At 37.4% G+C, this 16,335-nt stretch overlaps 1 protein-coding gene across 4 annotated transcripts in view; it reads right to left on the minus strand.

Moving 5' to 3' along the window:
- THSD4 (thrombospondin type 1 domain containing 4) overlaps window positions 1–16,335 on the minus strand; it is a 701,089-nt gene that overhangs the window by 11,346 nt on the left and 673,408 nt on the right. For all 4 annotated transcript variants that reach the window (XR_006742686.1, XM_045587370.1, XM_036457096.2 and 1 more), the window contains one exon: window positions 1,629–1,773. Coding sequence is in view for 3 of the 4 variants with exons in the window: in XM_045587370.1 (XP_045443326.1) it covers window positions 1,629–1,773 (145 nt within the window). In the remaining variant the exon portion in view is untranslated. The remainder of the gene's footprint in view (window positions 1–1,628; window positions 1,774–16,335) is intronic.

Here is a 16,335-nt window from a genome sequence, read left to right on the forward strand (position 1 = left end):
GAGGGGACACTTTGCATATTAGCCTTTTATATATGTAGACTAAAGGCCCGGTACATGAAATTCATGCATGGGGGTTGTGTGTCCCTCAGTACAGCCAATCTGGGATCCTCTTACAATCCAGGACTGTTGGCTCCCAACTGCTCACCTGCCTGCCTTCCTGATTGCCCCTAACCACTTCTGCCTGCCAGCCTGATTACCTCCTAACCACTCCCCTGCCAGCCTAATTGATGTCTAACTGCTCCCCTGACAGCCTTTTTGCCCCAAATTCCCCTCCTCTGCTGTCCTGGTCACCCCTAACTGCCCTCCCCTGCAGGCTTGATTGCCACTAACTGCCCTTCCTTACAGGCCTGGTCCCTCCCAACTGCTCTCTCCTGCTGGCCATCTTGTCACAGCCATCATGTGTGCACATGGGGGCAGCTATCTTGATATTGTGTGTCAGAGTGATTTTCAATCTGCATATTACTCTTTTATTAGATAGGATAGAGGCCTGGTGCATGGGTGGGGGCCAGCTGGTTTGCCCTGAAGGGTGTCCCAGATCAGGGTGGGGGTTCCCTTGGGGCATGGGGCAGCCTGGGTGAGGGGCCTGTGTTGGTTTGCAAGCCAGCTACACCCCCTGGCGACCCAAGATGAGGCCCTGGTATCTGGGATTTATTTATCTTCTACAATTGAAACTTTGTAGCCTGGAGCAAAGCCAAGCCTTCTGCTTCCTCCATGGCTGCAACCATTTCTATTGAGATTTATTCACCTTCTATAATTGAAACTTGGTAACCTTGAGTGGAGGCCTGGGCCAGTCAGGGCAGGTGGAAAGCTTGGCTTCCTCCATCCCTGGGTAAAACCTTAGCCTTCTCTCTCCAGCTCCGTGGCTGCTGCTGTTTTTCTTGGGTTTTATCTTCTATAATTGAAACTTTGTATCCTTGAGTTGAGGCCTGGGCCGGCCAGGGTGTGTGGAAAGCTTGGCTTCCTCCATTGCTGGGGAAACCCAAACCTCCCTCCTACTATTTGTGGTGGCAGCTATCTTGGTTGGGGTTAATTTGCATGCTCACTCTGATTGGCTGGTGGGTGTGGTTTGTGGTTGTAGCAGAGGATGGTTAATTTACATATTACTCTTTTATTAGGTAGGATTATTTATTTAAAAATCCTCAACTGAGAATATTTTTCCATTGATTTTTTGAGGGAGTGTAAGAGAGAGGGAAAGACAGAGAGAGAAATATCCATGTGAGAGAAACGCATTGATTGGTTGCCTCCTGCATGTGTCCCAACCAGGCCCAGGTTGGAAAGGAGCCTGCAACTGAGGTATGTGGAATTGAGCCTGGGACCCTTCAGGCCACAGGTTGATGCTCTATCCACTGAGCCAAACCAGATAGGCCTTTTTTCCCCCTTAAATATGACATTGAAATCTCACTACTTTGACCTTAAGGATGATGGAACCAAGTCTCTGAATGCATTACCCTTATAATCAATTCCCATTTAAGTTTTGGTGGGTGGCTTAGATTACCATCCATGCTTATAAACTTAACATACCAAAAGTACTTTGACCCTGAATTCCACCTGGATGCATTTCACACCAGAGAACTTGACAGAGCTTAACAAAGATGAATCTTTATTCCAGGATAGGGATCCCTACTTACCAACTTCAGGGACACAGTCTTGAGGGTTGCAGGATTCTTTCTCTTCTGGTTTCAAATGAGGGTCACAGAGATTACTTAGGGCCATGTCATCTGACAGACAGCGTACTTCACGGACCCGGAAGCCCCCCTGGCAGCTCTTGGAGCACTGCATGGGCACAAAAGGAGAAGTTTAGATTTCTTGGCAGTCTACTAGCTCAGCACACTTCAGAGGACAACCAATGAATAATTTCAAACATCTCCAAATGGAGACAGTATTCAAACAAACCCTTATGCATCTGTCAATCTGTTTCAACACCCATCAAATCATTTCAGTCATGTCCCAGCTACACCCACCCACATCCATTCCTTGGATTATTTCAGAGCAAATGTAGACATCATATCATGTCCTCTTTAATATTTAAGTTTGTAACTCTAAAACATAAGGACTCCATAAAAATTACCACAATACCACCCTGGCCAGTGTTTCTCAGTGGTTAGAATGTTGGCCTATGAACCAAAGTGTGATGAGTTTGATTATGGCCAAGGGAAAATACCTAGGTTGCAGAGTTGATCCCTTCCACTCTCTCTAAAAGACAAAAAAAAAAAAAAAAAAAAAAAAAAAAAAAAAAAAAAAAAAAAAAAAAAAAAAAATTCAATGGAAAAAATATCCTCAGATGAGGAATAACAACCACCAAAAATTATACCATTATCACACCTAGAAAGTAATAATACATAGTTCCTATTGTTTTTATTTATTTTTTGTTAATCCTCATGTGAGGATATTTTTTTCCATTGATTTTTATAGAATGGAAGGGAGAGAAGAGAGAGAGAGAGAGAGAGAGAGAGAGAGAGAGAGAGAGAGAGAGGAGAGAGAAACATTGGTGTGAGAGACACATACCGTATTTTTCGGACCATAAGACGCTCCGGACCATAAGAAGCACCAGTTTTTAGAGAAGGGAAATGAAGAAAAAAAGATTCTGAAACAAATAGTGTCCTAAAATATTTTATGTGCATTAAAACCCAACATCACAGTCATAAACACATGTAATCAACCCTGTAAAGTAAACAGCAGCATTTAGAACCATTTTAGAGCCGGGCAAGCACACAGAGACCACACAGAGCCGGGCAAGTAAAAAAAACTTTTTTTTTAAAGTATATGTGTAGGCTATATTTGGACCATAAGACTCAGGGACTTTTTCCCCCCACTTCTGGGGGGAAAAAAGTGCGTATTATGGTCCGAAAAATATGGTACATTGGCTACCTCCCATATGCTCTCCGACAAGGGCTGTGAATCAAACCTGCCACCCTTTGGTTCAGGTTTAACCACTGAGTAACATAAGCCAGGGAAATTTCTTATTGTTTTTAAATACAGGGGTGGGGAAAATGTAGGTTTACAGTTTTTTGTATGGAAAACAATACAATAATCTATAATAATAAAAGCATAATATGCTTATTAGACTGGATGTCCTTCTGGACATCCTTCTAGATGACCTTCCGATGAGGCTGAAGCAGTGGGGACCGAGGCAGAGGCAGCCACAGTGATGGTGGGGGCCAAACCCCTTGAATGAATTTCATGCATAGGGCCTCTAGTTAATAAATAATAATACAAAAATAAACTTTTTGCATACTCACAACTGTAAACTGATTTTTGCTCACCCCTGTAAATAGTCAGTGATCCTATTTTCACTTATCTTGTAAATTTCATAACATTTTAATATTGTTTAAAAAAAAATCAGGATCCTCATCAGATTTGCACATTACAGTTGACTGATATGCCTTTTAATCAATAGGTTCCCCTCTTCTGAGCTTTCTTTCCTTGCACTGAGTTATTTGTCTGGCAGAGTTCTCCATGGTCAGGATTTTGCTGACTACATCTCCACAGGACAGTTTAACATGCTCCTCTGGCTTCTGTATTTCCTGTAAAATGGAAGTTCGATCTAGAAGAGGCCTTAACAGGTGTAGATTTGATTTTTTGGTGAGACTAATCCTTAGGAATTATATATCACCTGTCTTTTAGGGATGTCAGCAGCCATTGATGAGCAAAGCCCAGATCTTCTAATTCATTCAGGGTTGAAAAATGCTGATTCTATTCTATTATCTCTTCTTAAATTAGCTGGAGCTTTTGCTAAAGACTCCTTTCCTTCCCCAACCATCCCCTAGCCATTATTCTCCCATTACCCAGTGGGACAGCTTCTTTGTTAATAAATAATAAATGCTTGATTCTTTTATCTATCAGTTTTCAGAACAATGAGTTGGTTTCTCTAACATTCTTTAATGGTGACCTATTTATTATTATTATAATTTATAAATGGGTGAATTTAGTATAAGTGATGTGTTTCATTCAATCTATGGTAGTTATTTTTTTTCCTGATGCTCACTGATGTCCCATCAATGGCTAGCAGGAGCCTCTAAAATTTGGTTCTTGAGTCCTCTGGACATAAATTCAGTTGTCTTTGAGACCTTCCTTAAGTATATTAAAAATATTTAAAAATATTAAAATATATTCCAATCTATTTTATAATTATGTAGTCCCAGATCTTGAATTGGCCACTTATCTAAGAATTCCTGGTTCCTTTAGTGGAAAGTGGTATTTTGGGCTGGTCATGGTTTCTAGGCTCTTTCAGTGGATAAACCTAAGAAAGTAAGACTAATTTATGAGTTCATATTGGTATTTCTAATTCAAATTCAGGACAACAAGGGTTTCACTTAAACTTTTCTTTTTTTAATAAAAAATTAAAAATGTATCTTTCACTGTTGATAGTATTACAGATATCTTCTATTTTCCCCTAACTCCCCTCCTCCCCAGTCCCTACCCACTCTCCTAGGTCTTCACTACCCTACTGCTTGTGTCCATGGGCTATGCATATCTATATAAATAAAAGCCCAGTGACCGTTATGGCGGAACACCCGGAATGACCAGAATGACCAGTCACTATGACGCTCACTGACCACAAGGGGGCAGATGCTCAAAGTACGAGCTGCCCCTGGTGGACAGTGTGTTCCTACAGTGGAAGTGCCACTCAGCCAGAAGCAGGGCTCATGGCTGGTGAACACAGTGGTGGTGGTGGTGGTGGCAGCAGTGCTAAGGAGCGATGAGCCAAGTGGTAAGGAGCAAGCAGGCGGGCCAGTAGGAGTGAGGGGTCCTGGATTGTGAGAGTGAAGTCTGACTTCTGGTTTAGGCCCAGTAGTTCTACACCTCCGAGGGGTCCTGGATTGTAAGGCTGGGCTGAGGGATTCTCCCATGCATGAATTTTGGCATTGGGCCTCTAGTAAGTATTTGGTTTATCTCTTACTGTCTCCCAAAGCCCACATTAAGGTATGTCAGCCTGTTCCATGCCTCCCTGCTTTGGGTCTTATTTTGTTGGTCAATTAATTTTGTTCAATAGATTTCACAAATAAGTGAGATCATGTGATATTTGTCTTTCTCAGTTTGTCTTATTTTACTTAGCATAATATTTACCAGGTCTAGTCATGCTGCCCCAAAGAGTTCCTTTTTTTTTTTTTTTTTTTTTTTTTTTTTTTTACAGCTGCATAGTATTCCATAGTGTAAATGTGCCATGGCTTTTTTTTTTTATCCACTCATTTACTGATGGACTCATGGGCTGTTTCCAAATCTTAGCTATTGTAAATAACGCTGCTATGAACATAGGGGTGCATATATTCTTTCTGAATGGTATTTTGGGGGTTTTAGGATATATTCCCAGAAGTGGGATCTCTGGGTCAAAAGGAAGTTCCATTTTTAAGTTTTTGAGAAAACTCCATATTGTTTTACACAGTGGCTGCACCAATCTGCATTCCCACTAGCAGTGAACTAAGGTTCCCTTTTCTCCATATTCTCGCCAGCACTTGTTGTTTGTTGATTTTTGATGATAGCCATTCTGACAAATGTGAGGTGATATCTCATTGTAGTTCTAATTTGTATTTCTCTAATGATTAGTGATTTGAGCATTTTTTTAATGTGTCTCTTGGTCATTTTTATATCCTCTTTGAAGGCATATCTATTCAAGTCCTCCGCACATTTTTTAAAATCTTCCATATAATTATATTACATGCAATAATCATTAATACTTCAAGAATAAAAGGATTTTAAATGTAATATTACCAAAACTGTACTTACATAGTATAATATCACAGAAGTTGTAGGAAATGTTATAAATCTGCAAATAACAGAATTACTGCATCTTAGGAATTGTATATTATATTATACTGTTATACTATTATATTATAGTATATTTTTGTTCTCCTCTGATTTTTGTTCATCAGTTTATGTTGTTCATTATATCCCACAAATGAGTGAGATGATATGATATTTATCTTTCTCCAACTGGGTTATTTTGCTTAGCATATTGCTTTTAAAGTCAATTTTGTCAGATATGAGTATTGCTACTCCAGCCTTTTTTTCTTTTGTATTTGCATGGAAAATTGTTGTCCAACCATTAACTTTCATCCTATGTGTGTCTTTTGTTTTGAGGTGGGTCTCTTGTAGACAGCATATAATTGAGTCATGTTTTTGTATCCATTCAGCTACCCTACACCTTTTGATTGGAGCATTTAATCCATTTACATTTAGGATTATTATTGAGAGGTTCTTATTTGTAGCCATTTTAATTCTGTATGGTAGGGTTCTCTCTCTCTTTCTTCTTCTCAGCAATACCTTAAAACAGTCACTTTAGCATTTCTTGTAATGCTGGCTTGGTGGTGATGAACTCCTTTAGATTTTTTTTTTTTTTTTTTCTGGGAAGCTCTTTATTTGACCATCTATTTTGAACGATAGCCTTGCTGGATCTAGTAATCTTGGTCTCAGATTCTTGTTTTCCATTACCTTGAGTACTGCATGCCATTTCTCTGCCCATTTTTAAATTGTTTTTCTTCCTTTTGTTTTTTTCTTCTATTTTCTAATTAAGGTATTAGACATATCCATATCTTACCATTGTCTTCCCACCCCACTCCCATTCATGCCCTCACCCCCCAGAGTTTTGCATCTATTGGTTATGCTTATATGCATGCATAAAGTCCTTTGGTTTATCTCTTATCTCCCCAACTCTCCCTAACCTTCCTGCAGTAATTTGACAGTCTGTTTGATGCTTTACTGTCTCTGTACCTATCTTTTTGTTCATCACTTTATAATGTTCATTATTATCCATAAATGAATGAGATCATGTGATATTTTTTCTTTCATTGACTGGCTTATTTCACTCAGCATGATGTTCTCCAGTTCCATCCAGGTTGCTGCAAATGGTAAGGATTCCTTCTTTTTTATGGCAGCATAGTATTCCATTGTGTAGACGTACCATAATTTTCTGATCCAGTCATCTGCTGACCAGCACCAAGACTGTTTCCAAATCTTAGCTATTATAAATTGTGCTGCTATAAACATAGGGGTGCATATATCCTTTCTGATTGGTGTTTCCAGTTTCTTAGAATATATTCCTAGGAGTGGGATTAATGGGTCAAATGGGAGTTCCATTTTCAGTTTTTTGAGGAAACTCCACACTGTTCTCCACAGTGGCTGCACCAGTCTGCATACCCACCAGCAGTGCAAGAGGGTTCCTTTTTCTCCGCAACCTTGCCAACACTTGTCGTTTGTTGATTTGTTGATGTTGGCCATTTTGACAGGTGTGAGATGGTACCTCATTGTCGTTTTGATTTGCATCCTTCAGATAATTAGTGACTTTGAGTATGTTTTTATGTGTCTCTAGCCCTTCCTTCTGACTTCTTTAGAAAAGATTCTATTTAGGTCCGTTGCCCATTTTTTAGTTGAATAATTTATCTTCCTTTTATTAAATTGTATAAGTTGCCTATAGATGTTGGAGATTAAACCTTTATCAGTGGTAACATTTGCAAATATTGTATGTTCTCCCACACAATGGGCTTTCTTGTTGTTTTGTTGATGGTTTCTTTTGCTGTAAAAAAGCTTTTTATTTTGATGTAGTCCCATTAGTTTATTTTCTCTTTTGCTTTCATTGACCTGGGAACAGTATCAGTGAAGAAGTTTTTTCTGCATATGTCTGAGATTTTGCTGCCTGTGGACTCCTCTAGTATCTTATGTTTAAGTCCTGTATCCATTTTGAGTTTATTTTTGTGTATGGTGTAAGTCGGTGATCTAGTTTCATTTTTTTGCATGGTATGACCAATTTTCTAAACACCATTGATTGAAGAGACTGTCTTGGTTCCATTGTATGTTCATGCCTCTTTTGTCAAATATTAATTCAGCATAGTTGTTTGTGTCAATATCTGGATTCCAGATGAATTTTTGGAGAATTCTTTCTAGGTCTGTGAAATATGCTGTTGGTATTTTGATGGGGAGTGCATTGAATCTATAGATTGCTTTGGGTAGTATGAACATTTTGATGATGTTAATTCTACCAATCCACGAACATGGTATGTTTTTCCACCTGTTTACATCTTCCTCTATCTCTTTTTTCAGTGTCCTGTAGTTTTCCTCATATAGGTCTTTTACCTCCTTGGTTAAGTTTATTCCTAGATATCTTAATTTTTTGGTGCGATGTTAATTGGGATTGCTTTTTTAATCTCTGTTTCTGTAAGTTCACTATTGGTGTATAGAAATGTCATAAATTTCTTGGCATTAATTTTGTATCTTGCTACATTTCTGAATTCATTTATTAAGTCTATTAGTTTTTTTATAGGGTTTTTTCATTTTTTTATGTACAATATCATGTCATTTGCAAATAAGGACAGCTTTACTTCTTCTTTTTCAATTTGGATGCCTTTTATTTTTTTCTACTTGTCCGATTGCAATGGCTAATACTTCCAGTACTATGTCAAACAGGAGTGGTGAGAGTGGGCATCCCTGTCTTGTTCCTGTTCTTAGGGGAAATGGTTTTAGTTTTTCCCATTGAGTATAATGTTGGCTGTGGGTTTATCATATATGGATTTTATTATGTTGAGGTATGATCCTTCTATTCTGACTTAGTTGAGAGTTTTTATCAAGAAAGGGTGTTGGATTTTGTCAAATGCTATTTCTGCATCAATTGATAAGACTATGTGATTTTTATCTCTCAATTTGTTTATGTGATGAATCACGTTTATTGATTTGCAGATATTGTACCATCCTTGCATTCCTGGGATAAATCCTACTTGGTCATGGTGTATGATCTTTCTGATGTACTGCTGGATCTGATTTGCTAGGATTTGTAGAGGATTTTGGCACCTATATTCATGAGGGATAGTGGCCATCTGGTTTTGGTATTAGGGTGATGCTGGCGTCATAGAAGAAGATTGGAAGTGTTACTTCCTCTTGACTTTTTTGAAATTGTCTGAGGAGGATAGATTTTAGTTCTTACTTGAATGTTTGGTAAAACTCTCCTGTGAATCTGTCTGGCCCTGGGCTTTCGTTTGCCGGAAGCTTTCTGATGACTGCTTCATGTTCTTCCATAGTTATTGGCCTATTGAGCTGTTTAGGTTCTTCCTGATTGAGTTTTGGAAGGTTCTATTTTTCTAGGAATATGTCCATTTCCTCCAGGTTGTCCAGTTTGTTGGAATATAGTTGTTCATAGTATTTTTAAACAATCCTTTGTATTTCGGCGGGGTCTGTTGTTATTTCTCCTCTTTCCATTTCTGATTTTGTTTATTTGAGTCCTCTCTCTTTGTTTCTTGGGTAGTCTGGCTAGAGGTTCATCAATCTTGTTTATCCTTTCAAAGAACCAGCTCTTGGTTTTGTTGATCTTTTGTGTTGTCTTTTTGGTCTCAATGTCATTTATCTCCACTCTGATCTTTATTATTTCCTTTCTTCTGCTTACACTGGGATTTTCTTGTTGGTCTCTTTCTTACTCTTTGAGTTGTAGGGTTAAGTAATTTATTACCATTGTTCCATGCTTTTTGCAGTAGGCTTGTAGAGCTATGAACTTCACTCTTAAGACTGCTTTCACTATGTCCCATAGATTTTGGATTGTTGTGTTTTCATTGTCGTTTGCTGCCATGATGTTTTTTTATTTATTTCTGTTTTGATCTCTCTGGTAACCTAGTAATTGTTTAATTGCACACTATTTAGTCTCCATGTGTTAGTATTCTTTGGATTGTTTTTATTGTAGTTGATTTCCAGTTTTATGCCACTGTGATCTGAGAAGATGCTTGATATGATTTCTATCTTCTTGAATTTGAAGAGACTTGGCCTATGACCCAACGTATGGTCTAGCTTTGAAAATGACCCATGTGCACTTGAGAAGAATGTATATTCTGTGACTTTGGGGTGAAATATTCTGAAGATGTCAATTAATTCCATCTGGTCTAGTGAGTCATTTAGGATTGATGTTTCTTTGCTGATTTTTTGTTTAGAGGATTTGTCCAATGAAATATTAAACCCTACTATGATTGCATTGCTGTCAATCTCTCCCTTGATATCCTCCAGAAGGTCTTTTTTTTTTTTTCTCAATGTATTTGGATGATTCTGTATTGGGTATGTATATGTTTACTAGAGTTATTTCTTCTTGATCGGTTGCTCCCTTTAGAATTATGAAGTGGCCTTTCTTATCTCTTATAATGTCCTTCACTTTGAGATCTAATTTGTCATATATAAGTATTGCTTCCCCAGCTTTTTTTTTTTTGTTTTTCATTTTCATTCGCCTGGAAAACCTTTTTTCATTACTTTACCCTCTGTCTGTGTGCATCTTTTTTTCTGAGGTGTGTTTCTTGTAGATAGCAGATATATGGATCTTGTTTTCTTATCCAATCCGTTACCCTATGTTTTTTGATTGGGGCATTTAATCCATTTACATTTAAAATTATTATTGATAGGTATTTGTTTGTCATCATTCTTGTTCTTTACCCCTGGGTTCCTTATTTGCTTTCTATATTCTTTTTTACAGCAGACCCTTTAGCATTTCTTGCATTTCTGGTTTAGTGGTGATAAATTCCCTTAGTCCTTTTTTGTCTGATTTCACCTTCAATTTTGATTGATAGCTTTGCTGGGTACAGTATCCTTGGATTCAGACCCTTCCTTTGCATGACTTTTTATATTTCATTCTATCCATTCTGGTCTGATGAGTTTCTGTTGAGAAATCAGTTGCTAGTCTGTTAGTGGTTCTTTTTTAAGTAACTTTCTGTGTCTCCCTGGCTGCTTTTAAGATTCTTACTTTGTCGTTGGTGTTTGCCAATTTAATTATAATGTGTCTTGGCACCTGTCTTTTGGAGTTCATTCTGCTTGGGACTCTGTGAGCTTCTTGGATTTGTGTGGGGATATATATATATATTAGTGATTTTTTACAGAGAGGAAGAGAGAGGGATAGAGAGTTAGAAATATCGATGAGAGAGAAAAACATCGATCAGCTGCCTTTTGCACACCCCCTACTGGGGATGTGCCTGCAACCAAGGTACATGCCCTTGACTTGAATTGAACCCAGGACCTTTCAGTCTGCATGCCAATACTCTATCCTCTGAGCCAAACCGGTTTGGCTTGTGTGGGTTTTTTCTTTCTTATCTTGGGGAATTTTTCTATCATTATTTCTTCAAACAGGTTTTCTATTCCTTGCTCAGTTTCTTCTCCTTCTAGAACCCCTAATATGCGGATGTTATTTTGTTTTGTGTTGTCCCATAGTACCCTTAGGCTCTCCTCCTGTTTTTAAATTTTTTTTCTAGAAGCTGTTCTACTTGGGTATGTTTTCCTACCTTGTCTTCTAACTCACTGATGCGGTCCTTTGCTTCTTCTAGACTAGTCTTGATGTTTTCTATTGAGTTCTTTACAGCAGCAATGTCATATTTCATCTCTTCTTGATTCTTCTTCATTTCCTCTTGGTTCTTACTTATATTGTCAAATTTGTCTTTCATTCTTTTTAGCCACCTTATGACCATTTCTCTGAATTTTTTCTCTGACATGTTATTAACCTCGATTTCATTTACTTCCTTTTCTGGTGATGCCTGCTTTTCTTTCATATGTGGGCTGTTTCTTTGTTTCCCCATGGTCTCCCTTCTCTCAATATCTGGTTATGTAGTTCTCTCTCCTGCATTGATTTAAAGGCACAAAATACAACACAACCATATATAAGACACAAGGCACTGAACAGAAATATATTCACATTATTGATAACTGCCAATAAAGGTGACCACCAGAGAAAGGCAAATTAGGGAAAAGGAGAGAAAGAAGAAGATGAGGAAAAAAAAAGAGAGAGAAAAAAAAAGGACTGTCAGAATTAAATTGGGAAAAAGAGAAAAAAAGTAAAAGAGAAAATAAAGAGACTAAGAAAGAAAAGTAGACCATACTATATACATATAGTTTTCTCCATATATGGAGAAAACTCCAATAGAACAGCCAGCAATAAGTACCTGGAGATTAATACAAACTACAAACAACAATTAATGTCAAGCAAGGCTAGGGTAAACAGAAGCAAAAAAAACAAAAAAAAACACAAAACAAACAAAAAACACACAAAAACAAAAAATAAGCAAAAAAAATCTCACAAAAAGCATAGAAAATAGATATAGTCAACTTTCAAGCAAAGCACAGCCTAAAGACAGAGGAAAAAAAACAAATTTTTGGATAGTGAAGATAGAGAAGAGAGAGGTGTGTATGGACTTGGAGCAGGGGAGTGGAAATTAGATATATAAGTAGGGTCAAATATTAACAGTAGGTAGTCAGAAAGAATAGAGAAAATCTAAAGCAGGAAAAGGGTAAGAGCAACAGGACACCAAAAGGTGAAAAGCTAGGAAGTGTGTGATGGCGTATAGGTAGAATTGAGGTAGAGTAAAATGATGCAAAAGAAAAGATGATTATAGAATGAAGAACACTAATCCCAATGTAAAATAAATTAAAAATAAAATGAAACTAAAAGAAAGGTAAAATAGTAGTAGTAATAATACTGATTGAAAATAAAAATGTAATAACTAAAAATGTAAAATCAAGTGAGGAAAATAGTTCCGTAAGTAAAAGATGTAAAAAATAAAAATACAAACAATAAAAAATAAAAAAGTAAAAAGTAAAATGTGCAGTAATGAAAGTCATTAACTTCTTCTATTATTCTGTTTGGCATGCCTGTTTCCTAGTCAGGACAGTGTTACAGCTCTCTGTGCTCAACTGCTCCTCAGTATTAAACCAGTCCTGATTTTTAAGCAGCCAGTGTCTCAATTTCTTGTCTTTATGTTTGATTACACAAGAGTCAATTTGTGATTCAGCCCCTGGGTGGCAGTATTTCTTGATGGACTTCTGGGTTTATGTGGCCTCTGTAGCCTTCTTTCCCTGTGGCACTCAATACCGGTTTGTGGGAATGGGCTGCCCTAGAGCTGGCTCTCTGATGGTTACTCCCCAATCCAATACCCAGGTTCCAGAAAAACAACTTTTCCCTGCAGTATTTCAGTGGTCCCCAACTGGGTAATTCTATGTATTGGGCTTAGTAATCAGAAACAAGGATTTGAAGAGGAAAAAGCCCAAGTGTGCAAACAACGGGGCTGCAGGCAAGTCTGCCTATCCCCCTTACTCTATTGGGTCAGAGCAGCCACCATACTTTTAAGATCCTTAGGTTGTCCTTTTGCATCAGAACAAAATGGATTTCTTTTTAGAGATCCCTTCTGTTAGCAGCTCTGAGGACCCCTTTTCACATTCATGGATCACGCCAACCCTAACAACCATGGACTTCTCTAGGCACAGACCTTCCCCGATCCTCCAGCTCCCACAGTGAGCATGCTTCTCTCTCCCTCAGAGACCAGAGACCTCACCTTATCCCAGGTGAAATATGACCTTTCTGTGGAGGAGTGTAGACCTCTTCTGAAACCGCGTGTTTACACCAATTGGCAACCAGTGTTCTGGGGCTCGCAGCTGTTCAGTGGTCACCACAGTTGCAACTTTTCAAGTTTCCAATAAGATCCACTTTCCCCTTTAAGATGGTGCAGTTTCTGCATCTGAGCTGTTCGTTCTGAGAGGGAACTCAGCTACCCTGTGGGCTGCCTGGTCAGGGGAACCTCATCAATCAGTTCCCCACCCTCTCTTGGAGTTTAGCTGTCCTTTAACTCACCAACAAATACTCCCCTTGCAACCCTCAGCTGGGTCCTTCTTTCTGCTCCGGGACAAAGGTCAGGATCCGTCTGTCTATTCAACTGCCATTTTTTTTTCTCCTGTCTTCCTTTTGTTGAGTTGTAGGAGTACTTTATATATTTTGGATATTAACCCCTTATCAGATATATCATTGCCAAATATGTTCTCCCATTCAGTAGGTTTCCTTTTCATTTTGATAGTGGTTTCTGTTGTTATGAAGAAGCTTTTTATTTTGATGTATCCCATTTGTTTATTTTCTCCTTAGTTTCCTTTGTCCTAGGAGATATATCCACAAACATATTGCTACATGAGATGTCTGAGATTTTACTGCCTATGTTCTTCTGTAAGATTTTTATGGTTTCATGCCTTACATTTAAGTCTTTTATCCACCTTGAGTTTATTCTTGTGTCTGGTATAAGATAGTGGTTTAGTTTCATCTTTTTGCATGTGTTTATCCAGTTTTCCCATCACCATTTGTTGAAGAGACTGTCTTTACCCCATTGTATGTTCCTGCCTCCTTTGTCAAATATTAATTGACCACAATGATGTGGTTCAATTTCTGGGGTCTGTGTTCTGATCCATTGGTCTATATGCCTGTTCTTATGCCAGTACCAGGGTGTTTTGCTTACAATGGCTTTGTAGTATAGTTTGATATCCGGTATTGTGATACCTCGTACTTCGTTCTTTTTTCTCAAGATTGCTACAGTTATTTGGTGTCTCCTATGGTTCCATATACATTTTGGAGTATGTATTCTAGCTCTGTGAAGAATGCCATTGGTATTTTAATAGGGATTGCTTTGAATCTGTAGATTGCTTTGGGTAGTATAGGGATTTTAATTATGTTAATTCTTCCAATCTATGAACATGTGGCCCACAATGAATATTTCTGCAGCCCACTCAATATAAAGGTATGCAAGAAATGTTTTAATAAAATTTTTTTAACTTAATTTTTACAATATCCTGTTATACATAATTATTAATAACAAACTACAACATTCACTAATGACTGGTTACTACAATCATATTGCATTTATTTCCCTTATACACCTTATACACCTTATGTATAGACACACCATTTCTCTCCACTAATAGTAGCAGCAAATATTTTAACAGCCAATTGCAACGTCATAAGTCTTGGACTGACTTGTTTGGCATGCACAACAGGAAATATTTCATTTTCAGAGAACAAGAAAAATAGTTTATTTGCATTACACTTATTAATTTATGTAGTTATTTAGTGTCTGGTAAGTTAATTTTCAAAAAGACATATTGATTTTTATTAAAATGTTCTATTATTTTATGTTAACGATTACTCATTTATTTCAGCTCTTTGTATTCAGCATGTCTCTACCAAAATAAACCTACGTTTCTATGAAAATTGAAGCTTTTGTTTCTTTGTGGCCCACATAAACTTAAACCTTGTTTATATGACCTGTGTTAGCTTTTGAGTTTGACATGCTTGTGGTATACACTTCCATTTGTTTTTATCTGCCTCTATTTCTTAGTTTTCCAAATACAGGTCTTTTACTTCCTCGGTTAAGTTTATTCCTCAGTATCTATTTTGTTTCTGTTGTTCAATGGTAAATGTGATTACTATTTAGTTTCTCTTTTGAGAGTTCATTATTGGGGTATAAAAATGCCATCTATTTGAATGCTGATTTTGTTTCTACTACTTTGCTGAATCCTTTTATTAGCCTAGTAGTTTTCTGGTGGATTTTTTAGGGGTTTCTATGTACAATATCATGTCATCTGCGAATAATGACAATTTTACTTCCACCTTTCCATTTTGGATGCTCTTCTCTGTTTGCTGTGGCTATGACTATGTTGAATAAGGGTGGTGAAAGTGGAATCCTTGTCTTGTTCCTAAGGAAAACACTTTCAGTGCTTTCCCATTGAGAATGATGTTGGCTGCAGGTGTGTCACATGTGGCCTTTATTATGTTGAAGTATAATCCCTCTATTCCTACTTTGCTGAGAGTTTTTATCAAAAAAAGTGTGCTAGATTTTCTTGAATGTTTTTTCTGTCTATTGATAGGATCATGTGATTTTTCTCTTTCAATGTGTTTATGTGGTGTGTAAAACACCACATAAACACATTGAAAGAGAAATATTGAGAATATTGTACCAGCCTTGCATCCCTGATATAAATACCACTTGATCATGGTGTCTGATCTTTTTAATATACAATATATTGCTGGATGTGATTTGCTAATATTTTGTTGAGGATTTTAGCATTTATGTTCATCAGGAATAATAGCCAGCAATTTTTTTTCTTTGTACTGCCTTTATCTGATTTTGGAATTAGGATAATGCTGGCTTCATAAAAAAAGCTTGGAAGTGTTCCTTCCTCTTAAATATTTTGGAATAGTTGATGAAGATGGGTGTTAGTTCTTCCTCGACTATTTGTAAAGTTCATCTGTAAATCCATCTGGCCCAGGAAGTTTTTAAATTACTGTTCAATTTTATCAGTTGTTATTGGCCTACTCAGGTTTTCTGATTCTTTCTGATTGAGTTTTGAAAGATTGTATGTTTCTAGGACTTTTTCCATTTCACCCAGGTTGTCCTGTTTGCTAACATATAATTGTTCATAGTATTTGCTTACAATCTTTTGTATTTCTATAGTATCTATAGTTATATTGCCTCTTTCATTCCTGATTTTATTTATTTGGGTTCTCTCTCTCTCTCTCTCTCTCTCTCTCTCTCTCTCTTTCTCTCTCTCTCTTTTTAGATATAATCACTTCTATTTGGA

Source organism: Pipistrellus kuhlii, unplaced genomic scaffold (assembly GCF_014108245.1).
Source record: "Pipistrellus kuhlii isolate mPipKuh1 unplaced genomic scaffold, mPipKuh1.p scaffold_m20_p_1, whole genome shotgun sequence".
Taxonomy (NCBI): domain Eukaryota; kingdom Metazoa; phylum Chordata; class Mammalia; order Chiroptera; family Vespertilionidae; genus Pipistrellus; species Pipistrellus kuhlii.